Source organism: Platichthys flesus, chromosome 2 (genome assembly GCF_949316205.1).
Source record: "Platichthys flesus chromosome 2, fPlaFle2.1, whole genome shotgun sequence".
Lineage (NCBI taxonomy): Eukaryota > Metazoa > Chordata > Actinopteri > Pleuronectiformes > Pleuronectidae > Platichthys > Platichthys flesus.
The window spans coordinates 19,675,243-19,692,571 of record NC_084946.1 but is presented as its reverse complement, the minus strand read 5'-3'; the positions used below and the strand labels follow the sequence as shown (position 1 = coordinate 19,692,571).

The window sequence follows — 17,329 nt, the reverse complement described above, 5'->3', positions numbered from 1 at the left end:
AAACATCTCAGCCCTCATTGCTGCTCTAAGTGATTTGTGTTATTTTTTCTGAGCATGAAACACTTGTGGTTCTTTACTGATACAGCTTAGAGATAGATAGATAGACAGGCAGAAAGACAGACAGATAGACAGACAGACACATAGATACATAGATGGATAGATATATAGCCTCCTTTGTTCCAGTCACACAGTTGGTCCTCTGCTGTGTATTGATGGGATGTGTCACCCTCACGTCATATGAGTGTAAAAAAAAGCCAGCTGGTCAGTGAGAGAGAAACAGCATGACCGATTTTAGTCCACTGAGACTGTATATCCGAACATAAAAGAACACAGATCAAATGTGTCAGGCAGGATTTAAGTGTTTCTTTATCTTGCATCTTGCCCTTTTAGTTGATTTCTCTCTCATATCCTGAAAATTCCATTCAAATGTGAGAAGAGAGAGATACTCTACTTTACAATGTTCCGTTTTTTGCTGAAAGAAATGGGATAAAAATCTTACAACCTGAATTAAGACCCCAAAAAAAGAAAAGAAATGTGACAAATTGCAATTCTAACCTCTGATGTTCTTTATGTTTTCCAGGTATTATCTGTTTGGATATTTGTATTTATATGACAAATGGACTACACATCAACACAAGGCTGATGACAGGATTACTTGATTCTTCCACTGGTTGTTATGCAGCAAGTGTTGACTCCAAACACCTTCATCACCTGATTCAAACACACTGCTTCATACAGTCTGCTGTTACAGTCATGTTTGAGGACAGTTTTACACGATGAGGTGACCGTCTAACCTCCCATGATGGAATCTGGTCTGTCATCCTCCACAAACCCTGTACTTCACCTCAACACCAGCAGCTACGTCAATAACAGCAATAACTGGAGTGGCCTCGTTGACAGTGACTCACTGAGGATCAATCGCACTCTGAGCAGCCACGGCCGCTTACACAACGCCCTGCTGGGAGTCTTTCTGGGACTCGTCTCTCTCCTTACCATATTCATGAACCTGCTTGTGCTGTACGCCGTGAAGCGAGAGAAGAGCCTGCACACAGTCGGGAACCTCTACATCGTCAGCTTGTCGGTGGCGGATTTGATTGTGGGGACCACGGTCATGCCTCTGAACTTGGTGTATTTACTGGAGGATGAATGGAGGCTGGGTCGGGCTGTCTGCCAATTTTGGCTCATTATGGACTATGTGGCGAGCACAGCCTCGATTTTCAGCTTGTTCATCCTGTGTTTGGACCGGTACCGCTCAGTCAGACAGCCGCTCAAGTACCTCAAGTATCGAACGCGAGGAAAAGCCAGTGTGATGATCGCTGGGGCCTGGCTGCTGTCGATTATGTGGATAATTCCAATTCTAGGATGGAGGTCATTCACACACGTGGACCTGAAACCTGAGGAGGAGAACAAGTGTGACACAGATTTCCGCTTCGTCACGTGGTTTAAGGTCATCACCGCCGTCTTCAACTTCTATGTGCCCTCGATTTTGATGCTGTGGTTTTACACAAACATCTACTTGGCCGTGAGGCAGCATCTGAGGGACCGGGAGAGAATCATCCATCCAACTGACTCGTTTGAGAATGATAATGGACAAAATGTCAAAACACCTGAGAAGCATTCCTCCAAGTCACCAGAGAGGGAGTGTAAAGCTCCGCTCAAACCCTCTAAAAAGCAACGCCTGCTGGACCACAACACTCTCGACCAGGCGTACTCACTCGAGGAGGCTGATAGAAACAAAATTACTCCTTCTGCATCTCACAGGAAAATTGTTGTCAAATGCCAGCAGACATCGCTGCTTGCCATGACGACAGAGCAACTCAGAATGGCAGGAAAGGCCAAAAGGTGCTCCCTGGCCCCGGAGGAGAAGCAGCCAGATGCTGATATTCCTCTGAGGAACAACTCGGTGCCTCAGGACGTCCTTTTCTCCGAGGGAAATTATGAGCACAAACTTCAAGCATCGTTAAACGAATGTCACGTCACTGTACCAAACTCAGTTAGCGGCGTCTGTGATATCAGTCAGGTGTCAGATGTGCAGAGATACACGTCGGAGTGCTATACCACCTACGACCCCAGTCAGGCACTGCCCTGGACGGATGAGGGGGTTGAAGACGCCGAATTGGACCCGGCCAACGCGCTGACACTGAGACAGACATGGCAAAAGTTTATAGACCAATCACGTCAGCGCATCCAGAGTCTGAGGATCCATAAAGAGCACAAAGCAGCCAAGCAGTTGGGTTTCATAATTGCTGCGTTCATGTTGTGCTGGATTCCGTACTTCATAGCTTTCATGGTCATGGCGTTCTGCAGAGTGTGTGTGCACCATGACCTGCACATGTTCACAATATGGCTGGGCTACATCAACTCCACTCTCAACCCTTTCATATACCCACTCTGCAATGGGAACTTTAAAAGGGTCTTCAAAAGTATTCTGAACATTCGATTGTGACAGGAAAACAAGCAGAACCAAAATCTTAGAGGCTGCTGATGGACAAAACCATTGAATGTCTGTTGTTTCTGATTATTTTTAACTTTGTAGCTCACAGCACTTCTCAGACTCGGGACAACAGTTTGGATGATGTCTGAACTTTATGTTATTTATTTTGTCTATGCTGTTCTACAGTGATAGTAACAATTGTGTGGGACTAGAGGTCTCTAAACAGAGAGGAATTTGATCTCTGAACCAGGGGCACACATTTATGTTCTTTGCTCTGAAGCAGAATGATGGCAACTATGTCCAAAATGTGTTTTTAAAGAAAAGCGTTTTCGTTATTTATTTATCATTTTTTTGCACTATAAATCTAGAGAAACAGGGACGTGATTGAACAGGATGCTGGTAGATTTGTATTGTTTTACAGGCACTGTCATGAATCACAATTTTTTTCATTTTCATTTGTCATGTTTTCTCATTATTAAAACAGGATATGAGACCTCAGGGCATCCAGGGAAAACACACATCTTGGCATTTGTCTACTGAGCTGAAAAGGGATCTATTCTTTTGTCCTTTTGTTTCATGCTTCTATTTAAAGGTCTGCAAAAATTAAAAAAGCTTCTCAGAGATTAAAGCCATTGTTTTCTAAATTATTCGCCATGAAGTGTTCTGGTCTGGTTTCATTCAGAAGATGCGAGTGAATCATTAAATACATCATGTAAAGAAATTTTAACAAAATACAAATGCTATTAATTGATATCGACAGACACAGTGTGGATATGCTGTTGACAGTTGTTAAATAGTTTTTGTTGGAAATTCATCTTGAGATTTGAAATAATGAAGTTAACTCAGACTTGAGCTGCTTGTGAGACTTTATAATAATAAGCTCTGCAGAGCTTATGCAACAAGCACGGGTGCTCAAAATGGAACAACCGGCCGCAAGTTCACAAAAGCCAGAACTTAAACAAAGAGGCTTTTCACAAGACATGATATGAAAAAGAATAAGACATGCAAGACATGATATCATCCTCTGTGTGTTATTTGCTGTGTCCGTCCGTCCGCAGTACCAGTTGGAAGAAAATCATCACCAAATAAGGGTTCCATCCTGTTTATCAAGGTCATAGCAGTGAGACACCTAGTCAGGGGATTTACACTACCTTAGACGCTGGTCAGTAGTGGCTGTGTGTCTGAATCAAAACACCACTGTCTGCACCGCGTCTGCTTAAATCCTGTTGCTCTTACAAAACTGCCCTTTAGCTACTGATTGCCAAGCTTACTCATTTCACATTCGTCTGTTTTCTGATATGATGTGGCACCTTTTCTGCCGTTAGCGTACGAGCATCAAATGTCATTTCAACCCGCTGCAGGAAAGAGCCCATCAATTTGAGACTCCTGTAATGCATCGGTATTGATTGAATATTTGGAAACAAACACACACAGAGTTTCACAGAACAACACACAGTATGGCTCCCATTGGGAAAAGGTTTTGCCTGCAATCTCACTGTGGAAAAACCTTTTACCGTTCCCATAATGTCAATGTGTTCGGATTTTCAAAAGCAGTGTGTTATGTCGAGTGATTTGCATTTTACATGTCTGGGGCCAATTGGTGTATTTCAAATTCTTGCATAAGAATTAAACTGTTGGAAAACAGGTTATAATAATTAAAACTGCTGTGTATTACTCCAACACAAATGTGGCTCAAGAAACCCACAATGTCTCCTGTGTACGATGAACACAGACTGGTTGTGAGTCACTACTTAGCCAAATCAAACAAATCAGAGGGTGGGGTGGGACTGAGCTGGAAGAGGTGATGATGTTTAGATGTGTGCGTGTGATAGCACTGGGTACATCTCTGTCAACAGAATGGAGCCAGTGTCAGGCTGGTATTCAGGAAAAACACTGGTCTTTGTAATATCACAAATCAAAGCCATTAGGTTTGGCTCGTAGATACAAATAACTGCAGATTCAAAGGCCAATTTCAGACCCATTGTGACATTGCATTCATCATGTTTAAGACTCACCAAGGAAAGTTTTTATGTGCATGTACATCACATGGACATCTCTGAGAGGCTTATGCAAGTAAATTCCTGCTGCTGCCTGGCTTTCTTCAGTCCCTCAAAGTTTTCTTTATTATTGGTTTCAGCAAGAAAAGATTACTTAATGGTATTAAACTAGGTTTTAATGATGCTACTTGTTATTACAAACAGACAAATAGGGATATGTAAGGGATAAAGTCAGTTATTCGAGGGGTTACCAAACGTTTTAGCCACAGACCCCCAAAATAACTGAACCAAGAATCAGCCGAGGTGGTTGAAGCACATGAAGAATATTGATTTGCGCTAGTTTGAAGCAACTCATCCGTCATAATCCAATCAGAGGTCAGGCCACATGGAAAATCAGAAGGCTGATGATATACATGTTATATCGATATACATCTTTTATGACCAAGAAAGGCTATATCTAATTTCTAAAAATCATCGTGTAATCATCTTGTGGCCCCTCCTGCGGGGTTCTCAACTCTTAGTTTGGGTACTTAATTATATGTTATTACATTATATTATTTATATTATTATAATATTAATATTGTCCCAGTTGACCCTGATATACCTAATAGATATTTCACTGTATGTCAGAGAAGAACCTTGGTCGTGCAACTGACCAAACAATCACTGTATTTCAAACTATATTTATTGTTATTGTAGGAAAAACTGCCAACCAGCGATAACATCATCCCCTTTAGTGCCAGCAGTCGTTTCTGTCAGTGAATGATTCAGGGAGGAACCTCTGCAGCTCTCACCTCTTCCCGTCTTTAATGTGATCTTTATTATTTTGTGGGTGATTTATGTTACATGATTTATAGATGGGAGTCAAAGTTTGCCTAAAATGTGCTCATCAATCAAGCAGTTTTGCAGGATGTCACATTGAGGCTCTCTGAGGTGGTTTAAGTTACATCATTGTGTTGAAGCTGATTGCTTTGAGTGCTTGTGAAGGGTAAACCAAGGCTTTTTCAAATTTTAAATTGAACCATAACCCTCCAAAATTTTCCTTTCAGACATTTCGGATGTGGATGAGGATAATGATACTTCTTCAAAGAAGAAATATTTCACGTGATATGTAAATAAGAGAGAGAAGCATGAGGTACATTTAACTGACAGGGCATGCCAAACATTTTCTATGGCAGCCAGTGACTAACTGCATAGACACAGAATCTACAGAAATGTCTTACCTATAAAAGTGATTCTATTGTATCTTTGATTTGATCATGCACCACAAAGGGGATTCAACTGAAATTAAAACAGGACAATGGTTAAGTGGGAAACAGACTGACAACAACTGTGTAGTGCATACTTTAAGGAATACATGGGTCAAATGCTACATTTTCTGCAATTGCAAATCCAACGAACCTTACTGTAGCCAAGACCTAATGTGTTTTTGATAATTATAGTAGATAATTCAGGCTTATCTTATACGTTTACAATCTTTCACTTAAAAAGCTGTTGGAAATCCTCAGACTTTATGGTTCATACATACTCAAAAAATATTAACATAAATATATAGTATGTATAAGACCTGATTCATTATTTCAGCATATATTTGTATTTGAGTACTTTTCTACAATAGAGAGAACAAATAAAGAACCATTTGTTTATTGGCTACATGACATAGATATTTCTAAAATCTTTGCTTTGGCTGTGGTCCTTTCTTTGTGTGTCCTCATTCTTATTAGGTTTTTCATAGTCACAGAAAACTTAAGAAAATAAATTGCATAGAAGAGCCAACTTGAAAAGTAAGGTCTTCATCGCTTGCATTTCTGGACCAACACTTTTTTTCTAAATACATATTTAAGAATAACTTATTTACTGAAGGATGAAGTCACGTTTATCAAATTAATTACTTATTAACAGTGTTCAATTGTAGAAGTAACATAAAAGTAAACTACAGTGGTCATGTGATGATGATCATGATTGATGCTCACAGGACAAATTGCCATCCAAGATATTCATTGACTCTACAAGATCTATAAGATACGGATCTAATAGTTACAGTTAATTATTCCTCAAGAACATATAGTATTTATTACCTCCACGAGGTGATTGAATTCTCGTCTCTGTTTCTCTGGTAGTTGCCAGTATTACACAAAAACTACTGACGGATTACCAGGAAACTTGATTACCAGGTAGGATGCAATAGCCTTCGGGTCAGAGAAGAACCTATTGAATTTGGGGGTAGATTTGGTTCATGGGACAGATGTTTTTCACAACTAGTGTCATTTATGAGTGTGAATTTGGTGCAGGTCCACAATCTTGTATTTATTAAGCATCTTCTCAGCCAGACAGTATTGTATATGTAACATGTAAAATACACTGTAAATAAGCCATTTTACACTTCTCGACTTCTGTTTTGGAGAGGCATGTGCCAACCTGTGGAATAAATGGATAATCCACTTTCCTTTCTTATGACCCATTTCTATGATCTTGCTTTTAATTAATGTGATCTTATTTTTAAAACCATTGTCTTTATTTTATTCTGTTAATTTCTTTATTTTAATACTTTTAGCTAGTTTCATGTTTTTTATCTTAAGTCTTTGTTTTACTGCTGACGTGTTTGTATTGATCCATCGTATTTCATTTCTTTGATTTTAATGTAAAGCAGTTTGAGCTGCAAAGCAGTTTGAGCTGCATCTTATGTATGAAAGGTGCTGTATAAATAAAAAAGCATTATTATTATTATGAAGTTGACACTGTTCAGATGGCTGAACACTCAGAGCTACTGGATTTACATTTATAAGTTAAAATAAATTTGTACTGCTAAGCTTGTGAATGACAGCTTGACATGGTCGTTTCTTCCTCAGCAGCGAACTTCATAGACGGTCCCTGACTCATTATCGTTAAGCAGTGTCCGGATCAAGACAGTTTTTTCACGACAGAAATGAACCCGGAAGTGCGATACATGTGTATGTCTGAGGCATAGGTCTGAGGTATGTGATGACGTCACCTACAACTTCACATCCTGGTTCACGTCTGGTTGCTCCGACATGAAAAGAAGCGGCGCTTACAGGTTCCTGTCGGTTCTCTCCTTCTTCGCCGTCTGCGCCTCCTTGTTATTATTTTGGTTCATCATATTTTACACCATGATGCACGTCACGTAAAGTAAAGAGACACACTTCTGCCGCGGTTTGCTAACTGAGGTTAGCCCGACGAGCTAACTACCCACACTGCACTGCTTTATTGACAGCGTCCCCCGGCTTGTCACATGATCAGCCTCACCAGGAAGTGAGCAATTCTGGTAAGTAACCTCGGCTTCTTGAGATATTGACAAAGAAAACGCGTCTCAGGTTTGTTTGATATCTGGGTTGTGCTGCAGTTAATCCTTGAATTGTGATTTGTAGATACTGCTCGTGTTAAAACGCGTCAGAGGAGAAGAGGAAGCTGCTTCCTTCATGTGTCAGTGACTTCACATGTGTGAAAGTCCTCACACACTAAACATGGAGTTACAACTTCACTCTGAAGCTCCAAAGTGTTTTCTGGTTGAAAATCATATGAATAAAACAAGGGGGGCTGGACCTTCACACCAGTATGTGTCAAGATGTTTACATCAGGAGGGCGACTACTTGATTTACACCACACCTACTCACATACTCATCCAGTACTGAAACTGACTCCTCAATTAATTTGTCGATGCTGCTCCCTTAATATCTATCACACATATTCTTATGTACAAGTACTGTAAACATAGACACTTCTCCATTATGTTACAAACTGTTTCTTCCAATCAATGTTGCAAATACTGTTACGTTGGTGTGTACAGTTACACGCAGCATCTATTGCACCACTTGGGAGAGAGGTTCCCTCACGTGTTTCTCTCTGAGGATTCGTTATTCTCTTGTTTTTTGGGGGGGTAGTTTTTCCTTCCTCTTGTCGAGGGTTAAGAACAGAGGATGTTAAACTATATGAGATAAATTGTGATTTGTGTTTATATTTTAATATAATTGCAAATAAAATCCCAAAAGAATTTGGGGAGATGGGTTTTGATCAGACTCTGGGAAACTGATGGACATTTTAGTGTTTTTTTCCCAATTTAATGATGCACACCTATTGTGCATCATTAAATGCACAATAGGTGCATTTAATATCATCACTAGAGGTCCTGTGCGCTGAAGCTAATAGTTTGTGTTTGTGAAGTTGCAGTTTATGACAGTGAATGTAACCTTCATACTTTTTGTGTGTCATGACAGATTACAGAGCCATCAAGAAGCCTACAGTTAATTCATAGCACAGTTAGAAAACCCGGTAGTGAAGTTGTGATGGCGTCTGACACCAGTGGAGCCTCTGCGTCCTCTGCTGCAGACCTCAAGCTGCAGTTTGCTCCCTTCAGCAGCGCCCTGGAGGCAGGTTTCTGGCACCAGCTCACTCAGAAGAAACTCAATGACTACAGGCTGGACGAGAGCCCAAAATGTATCAAAGGATACTACTACAATGGTAAGCAGTGCGGTCAGAGGGTATCATTATAACAGTGGCCCGCCAGTTGATGTTTTATGTATATATTTATAATATAGTGCCAGAAAGGATTGGCTCATTTAAAATGCATATTTGTAATGTACTTACATAAAGTCTTACATTAATCATATTTCTGTCCCACAGGTGACCCCGTTGGTTTGCCCACACGCCTGACTTTGGAGTTCAGTGCATTTGATGCGTAAGTGTGATTCAATAAAGGCTATTGACCAAATAAACCTTATCTGAACCACAATCTGTAATACGAATATCAATAAAAAAGATTGAGTTTTTCTCATAAATGATAGAGAAGACTTTTAATAACACTTTTTTATTTTTTAGACAGTAAGTAGGTCTTGGTTATGAATTATTTCCAATTTTGTTACAGGTTTGATGTGCATCCTTAGTTTTGAAAATACAGATGTAGACAGGGTCTCTCTGAAAAATATATATTTATCTAAGTCAACATCAAACTGAAATCTTATCATACATTTAAGCATAAGTAATTCTTCTGATGTCAAGAAAAAAACAGATTGACTTAGATGAATCTCCAGTGACAACTTAATCATGTGCTTGCATGAAAATAGACAGGACACACTTACTTTACTGAAATAATTATCAAAGCTTTTCAAGGGAATGCATGTGTAGAGATTCATATGCCATTGAAAATTGGTATTTCCTCTTTAGGAATTTGTAAATTGTGGAAAGCTAAGTGAAGCTCCATTCGTAAAGACAATATGCGATGGGTGTATTTATTATTCTTTTAAAGTGCATCAGCCATTGAACTCAATTTGTATCAGCTCTCACATCCGGTCATTTGTTCTCCAACAATGAATTCGGGGATGAATAAAGTAATCTATCTCTCTATCTATCTATCTATCTAGATGTAGAATATGCAGGATGTTCATTCAGTTGAATTAAAGTGTTTTGGTTTTTGCTCTCAGAGATGGTCCCACCCCAGCTCATTGCTGTCCAGCTATTGGAACGCTGTATAACACCAACACACTTGATGCCTTTAAGACGAGTGATAAGAAGGCTCTGCTGGAGAAAGAGGCCAAAGAGGTAAAAGATGTGCAATGGAATGCTTTAAAGACACATTAAACTAAGCATCCAGACAATGGACAGAGAGTTGTGTAATAGAAAATGAGATGATTGAAGTTAAGTATTCATCTCCTGCTGTCTTGTAGATTTGGGATGACATACAGTCTGGGGCTGCGTTGAAGGACCCATCCATCCTCTCCAGATTCATCCTGTTGACCTTTGCAGTGCGTACAAACAGTATATTATAAATGTGTTTTCTCCATATATCAATGACATCTGATAGCGTTCTGTTTTTCTGTCATTTTTCTTGCTATTATTTCAATTCGAGTTTGTTAACACATTTTTTTCAGGACCTGAAGAAGTACCACTTTTATTACTGGTTCTGCTTCCCTGCACTCTGCTTCCCAGAGGCGATAAAGATCATCCAGCAACCTTCTGTGCTCGAGCAAGTTTTCTCAGCAAAACAGGTAGAACACTTTTAATTACCTGAATCCGTCATTGCCTCTTTTGAAGGGGTTTCATTAAAGTGGTGAAAGTACAAATTCTGAAAATAGACTTTAAAACCTGTGCCCGCTGTATGATTAAAATATATATTTTTGGCATTCCCATTTCTTTTTAAATTTCTTTTTTCCTAAGACCTATTTCCTATAAAGAAAAGGAGCTTCTTGGGGAATTATATAATACTCATATTGTGTCTTAGTGTGTACAGGTTTTATAGCAGGAATATAAAAGGGAATAAAAGCAATTTAAAAAAGGTTGTGGAAATTATGTTTTTAGACATGGTTTTGTCTGAGGTTCTTCTTTACTTACCTATCTTTTTGACTTACAGTACTTACTGATAGAAACTCTACATAATCATCTATTGATTAAATGTTTCTCAGCCAAATTACCTAGTTTATGTAATTTAAACTTAACATAATTAAATGAGTCATAAAATGAAAACTGTAAGAGTTAGAGCAAGAGTTATCTATCTGAAATGTAGTTACATCCTTTCATCCCTTGTTAATTGTATATACAATCAAATATTTTAGACTTGTGGATTTAATGCCTATGCAAACCTCCAAAGGTCTAAAAGGTATTATCAATTGTGGAGAGTGTGGATGTGCAAAGCTACATATTTGTGTGGCCTCATTATTTCTGTCTCAGATCGCAGCCTTGCAGGAGGCCTATGATGACCTGGCGATCAAAAGAGAAACCAGTGCTGTTCCTTATTTCCTAATGAAGTACACAGACGACACTGTTCAGCTGGCTCCCCTCGGGGACTGGGATACATTCTTCACTGATACTAAGAAGGTAGACAAGATTTTATCTGATTTATATAGACCCACATTCACGCATTCTAATTTGATTTGTTTTATACTTTTTTTAAATGTATTTTTCATCTTTCATCTTTCAGATAATCAGATATATTTATGATACAGATACATGTAAAAGTCAATACAATGTAAAAGTAATGTAAACATTTCAAGTCAATACAACTGTGTACATATACACAATAAGATCGAAACAGTATGATTTTACAAATATCTAGTAAAAGTTTCCAACTATTTACTGATTCTGTATGAGTCAAATATTTAAAAGATTAGATATATTGGATACATATTGAATCTTCACTGTGCAGTCGCTCAGACACACACACACGCTTTAATGTAAACACACCTTGTTTGTTTTTTTAGGTAACTGTTGGTGTCTATGATCCGTGTACTCTGTCTCAACATCCAGGCTGGCCTCTGAGAAATCTACTGATTCTCTTAGCTTACCAATGGTAAACCTGAAATCTCTGTTCTTTGTGTTTTTGTGTGGGCATACGTGTGCACATGGAAAAAATTAGAATATTTTCTAGAGAATGTGTTGGTCCACATTGTGCATTCAAATCCACGTTGTCCTAAATTTCACTATGCATGTCCCTAAGCCCACACAGTCTAATTTATTTAGGCACAAAGTGAAAGACAGGAAATCCCTTCCTAACCGATTTCCTGACTCTGAGTTGAAGCGGTTACAATCTTCAGTGAGACTGTTGATACAGAAATCAGCCCCCGGAGTGGATTGTGAAGAGTTTGAAAGAAATCATCACATAAAAAGGAAATATTAACAGATTCTTTTCACACAAAGACTGAAAAAGCAAAGTCTGGCTGCTGCTTAGTAACAGGGACTTCGTAAGAGTTTAGCAACAAAGAGATAAATTCCACTTTTACCTTGATGGATCACCGACTGTTAAGATTGTGCTACTTGTTTACAGAGCTGTACATTTTCCTGATAAACAAAGTCCATTCTGCACAATATCTTGCAAACTGGTCAGACTCTCCACAGTTTATTTTGGGATCGAGTCTGTCTTGTCTGTAGCCGTTGCGATGTGATGACTTCATTGACTGTTTTCTCAGCTGAAAGATTTTCAAAACTTAAACCCCTCATTTTCCAAGAAGTCAAGATCCAAGTTATTGCAGCACGTCTGTACTGTGCGCACGTGTCTCTGTATATATCTGCACCCTTACCAAATGGTTATTGTTATGTTAGTGAAACAGACAGCAGCTGTTGGCTATGGACACACGTGCACTCCACCCAAACGTGTATATTTGAATATTGACTGTTTACAATACACTGGGTGGCCCTCGTACTAAAACTGCATATTTTGTGATTCAAGCAGCAGGAACATGCCATTAAATTGTTCACAGAGGATTATAGTAGCAGAATGCTGGGAGAGATTATAAGTATAATTCAGGCAATAAATATCCAGTGTGTCTTGACATCAAAGTCTGAAGTATAACTGAAATACATTATGATGTCGCTGAGTGACGACTCAGTCATGTTGTTGCAGGAATGTTGGTGCTACATGGAAGCTCTTATGTTTCTAGTGGAGAGATTTATTCCGCGTAAATATTCACAGAAGAAACATTTCATAACACCAGTGGGGAAGTTTGTACAAGACATCCGATTTTTTGCCCAACATTACATCTTAGAATCCTTGTTATTCTAGCATATTCAAATATTTACACAGCGATACAGATCAAGAGAGTTTCGCTGAAGTTTTCAATTTGGCATTTTAATCCCATGTCAGCCAGTGACCGCGTGTTTATCATATCACGTAAAGCATCTGCCTCCTTGGGAGTTAACGTGCCATGAAAACTTGTAGTTAAATTCTCACCACCTGGAATCTGATTCTAGATGGAAGCAATAAAGAGAAAAACTGTGCTCTGAGATTGCAAATGGGAACCAATTTCAAAACACTGATGGAATATTGTGACAATATAAATGAAACGATACTATTGACCAATGGTGGAAGATATTGGTTATAGCCTGAAATAGTTTTTGGTTTGTAATAAATTAAGCAGGCCTCCTGCAGTACTTAGAAAAACAATTGATTCTTAATTTAAAACAAGGCTGTATCGTCCATGTCATATTATCATCTCAGCAAGAGCTTTATCAAAGCAGAATCAAAACGTCTATTTCAACTACTTTGTATCATTTCAGTGTTATTTCATAAATTTGCCGTTTGATTTGAAATTTATATTCGTTGCAGGTATTTTCAAAGCTGGCTGCTCATTATAAGTGTTTTTTCTGAATTCCACTTTTATTTTAATTAAGTTCTTTACTAATCTCAGTAATTGTTTAAAGTGATTTACAGATATGCACATAAAGACACATACAAAGGATAAGGGGATAAACAACACAGGTTCAAATTAATTTGTCTTGAGTTTGTGCTGAAAAACAGAGAGGTCGTTAGTTCAGGTGTGAATCTGAAACCAGCAGAAGGGTTGTTCTGTGTTGTTGTAGCATAAACAATACATGATCTGTTGCCAGATTTCATATGAACTCTGTGAATCACTGTGAAATGAAAACATTGTTCATGTCACATGGACACTGCATCATCGCCGTCAGTTAAGTTAAGCAACCAGTTTGAAAACACTGTGTACGCTTCTCATTTTTTGTCACACTTCCCCAGAGGTCTTAGTGTTTCCTGGCAGTCGTGTTGCTATTTAAAAAATATTTTTGCTGGATAATTGTTTATACCGCAAATTCCCATCGAGACCAGTTAAGCAGTAGTGTTCTGTGAGACCAGGGGCTTATCCGCCTGCATGCGTTGCAGTCAGAGGCAGTTTTAATCCAACACAAACCTCAGTCAATCTCGTGCTTGACTACACTTTTTATCAGTGATAAACATGAGCCGTTGATACTGGCTCAAATGGGTGAAGATAGAATTTCATTGTAGCCGAGATGTCTCGCTTTTTTGAGTGTAGTTTGACTGTGCAATCCACTCAAGTCATTTATCACCATATTTGGGAAACTGATTGTATGTGGACGTGTGTTTGTGAGTGCTCATTTGTCTGTGGTACCACAGAGGGAAATAGAATATTGTTCTTTAAAGTATTTCTCAATATATCTCACACAATATTCAGCTCTTATTCTCTGCATTCTTTGTGTATTATTTCCACTGTGTGATATTCAAATTCACCTTTATTTGTGTGTGTATCAGGGGGTCTAAGCTGGACACAGTGGAGGTGCTGTGTTTCAGGGACAGAACTCTGCAGGGAAGCCGCTCCATTCAGCACAGCTTAATCTTCCAGGTCAAACTACCTGAACTTCCCAAAAACTCAGGTAATCTTGTTTCCTTCCCGACATTTACTGTAGTTTTCTCTTCACATATGAAATACACAGCAGGATATTGTCCAGCTCAGACATGTTCAATACAACAGGAAAATGCCTGGCAGGACATGACGTATAAATGCTGCTGCAGAAATTGGATGTTTTTGCCACCGGCTTGGCCCTCATCACCAAAAGCTCTTGAATCTTATAGTCTTTCCAAGTTGACGTATTTGTTGGCATCAACTATGTGCATGCCGCCTCTTTTTTATCCTGAGATTGTTGTATTTTTTTGTGTTTTTCCCCCCACTTTTATTACTGTTGCATGTTAAACATGTCTTCACTACAATCGCTGGGAGTTTTCCAGACGTTTGCCAGCTACTTTCTCACATGGGCTCACTTTGACGTTTTTTTTCTGAACATCTATTTAAACTCTTCCATTTCAATGTGTGTGCACTTGTGTGAATGTGTATTGTGATGATGAACTGAATCCTCTGCCGTAGTTCATTCTCCTCTGAGGCTGTCTCTATTCAAACTGCGCTGGTCTCTCACAGCTTCTCCATTATTTCTGCGTCTGTATAAAAAGGGATGAAAGTCATTTAAATGGTAATGGCAGGTTGGGAAAATGAGTAGCCCAGTGATCTGTGAAGGCTTTGTTGAGTTCAGATGAGGTGTCTTCATTTACCTCAGTGTACCCCTCCAGCCCATCAAGCCTTTTAAACAAAACCTCAGTTGACCTGATCAACGGCAACTAACATGGATTCTCATTGGTTAGCACAATGCATTTGGCATTGTTTTGAAAGATATTAATTTATCCACCTTATCAAAACTTTCCAGATACATCAAACTAAGTCAGATATGTATTTCCTGATACTTAACTAGTTTACAGAGACCTGCAGCCATGAGGAGGTTATTATATTTGTATATGTCACAGGTCAGGTTATAAATAAAGGGTAAAATCACCCAATTAAATGTGTTTTTGATTATCATTGGTTCTCATTTGACTTTCTTCAGTGCAAAGTAGTTTCACAGTGTTAACAGTGGGTTATCTAAAGTAACAGGGATATTGATTCTGGAATAGGTTTCTAATGTGATTTTTGTTGGAGCACCACAAATGGATATGCTGTCATTGTACTGAAGTGACGGCAGAAATCAGAGTGACAGACGTGTCTAGACTTGAACTGAAGCAGAAAAAAGAGTTTTGTGTACAGGGTGCGGTGATGCTACCTCTCTCATTGTTCTGTAACCCTGAAGGATATCTTTTGCTTACGCTTACCTGTTAATGTGTTTTCTCATAGCTTGTCCTAAGAGCGTAGGTTGGGAGAAGAACCCTAAGGGTGCCATGGGACCCAGGATGGTGAACCTGAGTGAATGCATGGACCCTAAAAGGTGAAACTCAGGGTGTGACTGGACTTGCCTCTGACTGTTATACAGGATCTGACAAACTATTTAACTACCGAATGGATGTGTACGTTAATGAAGGTCTTCACATTTATTGATTGACTGTCTCCAGGCTTGCAGAGTCATCAGTGGATCTGAACCTGAAGCTCATGAGATGGAGGCTGGTTCCTTCCCTGGACCTGGATAAGGTGGTCAGCACAAAGTGTCTTCTCCTGGGAGCTGGGACTCTGGGCTGCAATGTAGCAAGGACTCTGATGGTAAGGTTGGAAAACCAAAGAGATGGACGGACAGAGGGTGGAAAGTAAAGGAGTGTTTGACTGCTTGTGATATCTGTCACAGGGTGTTTTTTTATCTGCTTCCCAGCCAGGATGCACAGATTGTCTATCGTCATGTTTTCTGTGCAAAACTCCTCCACAGTGTCTCGAAAACCAGTGAGCCGGCTCATCACCACTTAAATAGAAACTTTACACTGAGTGACACTAATTTTCCCCAGACTTAAAACTGAACCAGGGAAGTGTCCGGTTTTAAGTAGGTGCTCAACACGTTGGAATCAAATCAAACATTTGCAGATGCAGCTAATTCATCTTCTGTCATGGACATCTGGTGGAGAGCTAAAGGTGTAAATAAAAACAGATCATGGCTGAAGGTCAAGATTAAATCATTAATAAATCTGTAAACATAAGCTTCAGAGCAGATTACAAAAAGCACTGACAGACAGAAAATTACAGGAATGGATTCCATGGAAAACAAAAAAGATTAAGAACATCTTGGGAAACCGTTCAATCTATCATTTTATAAAATGAAAAATCTAAAAATCTATTAGGCTTTTGCTCTTAGAATATAATGCTTTATTATATCGACGTAAAGTGAGAGTTGGTCACGCATTTCTGCCTGAATTTCTATAATTTATTTTGTATGAACCTCAATGCTTTTTTTTTTAACCTGCAATTTCCTGGTGTGAGTGCAATTTAGATGTTCTGTACTGTAATTCATAGTTCAGTTAGACGTTGTAATAAGCAGGTAGAAAGACACATGATGCATCCCTTATTTCAAACTGAACAGAAATTGGCTTAATTTGGAAAATAGACGCAAGCCTTTCATTCTCACTGAAATATGCTCACAAATGCTGCAGTAGAGAAGGTTCAGTTCAACAAACAGAGTTAATTTCAAAACAATGTTTTCAAAAATATGAATGTGTTTTTCCTTTGTTCTCCAGGGATGGGGAGTGAGACACATCACGTTTGTAGACAACGCAAATATCTCGTACTCTAATCCAGTTCGCCAGCCGCTCTACGAGTTTGAGGATTGTCTCGGAGGAGGGAAGTCCAAAGCCATGGCCGCTGTCGACCGACTCAACAAAATCTTTCCAGGGGTGGTGAGTTCTTAA

The 17,329-nt window shown here is 39.1% G+C and overlaps 2 protein-coding genes across 2 annotated transcripts in view; both read left to right on the top strand.

Moving 5' to 3' along the window:
• Positions 1–616: 616 nt before the first annotated feature.
• Positions 617–3,051, top strand: hrh1 (histamine receptor H1). The gene has a single exon (XM_062411618.1). It carries the CDS (start codon positions 800–802, stop codon positions 2,444–2,446), a length of 1,647 nt encoding a protein of 548 aa, XP_062267602.1. The 5' UTR covers positions 617–799; the 3' UTR covers positions 2,447–3,051.
• Positions 3,052–7,424: 4,373 nt separating this feature from the next.
• The window catches only part of atg7 (ATG7 autophagy related 7 homolog (S. cerevisiae)), a 50,261-nt gene continuing 40,356 nt past the window's right edge, over positions 7,425–17,329 (top strand). The window contains exons 1-12 of the mRNA XM_062404914.1: positions 7,425–7,714; positions 8,664–8,907; positions 9,070–9,124; positions 9,867–9,984; positions 10,110–10,187; positions 10,314–10,430; positions 11,110–11,256; positions 11,640–11,728; positions 14,435–14,556; positions 15,840–15,930; positions 16,055–16,199; positions 17,159–17,317. Coding sequence (XP_062260898.1) covers positions 8,733–8,907; positions 9,070–9,124; positions 9,867–9,984; positions 10,110–10,187; positions 10,314–10,430; positions 11,110–11,256; positions 11,640–11,728; positions 14,435–14,556; positions 15,840–15,930; positions 16,055–16,199; positions 17,159–17,317 — 1,296 coding nt within the window. The 5' untranslated portion in view covers positions 7,425–7,714; positions 8,664–8,732. The remainder of the gene's footprint in view (positions 7,715–8,663; positions 8,908–9,069; positions 9,125–9,866; positions 9,985–10,109; positions 10,188–10,313; positions 10,431–11,109; positions 11,257–11,639; positions 11,729–14,434; positions 14,557–15,839; positions 15,931–16,054; positions 16,200–17,158; positions 17,318–17,329) is intronic.

Bases quoted from the DNA above. Each gene is read 5' to 3' on its own strand.
- hrh1 (XM_062411618.1), top strand. From the start codon at position 800: ATGATGGAATCTGGTCTGTCATCCTCCACAAACCCTGTACTTCACCTC.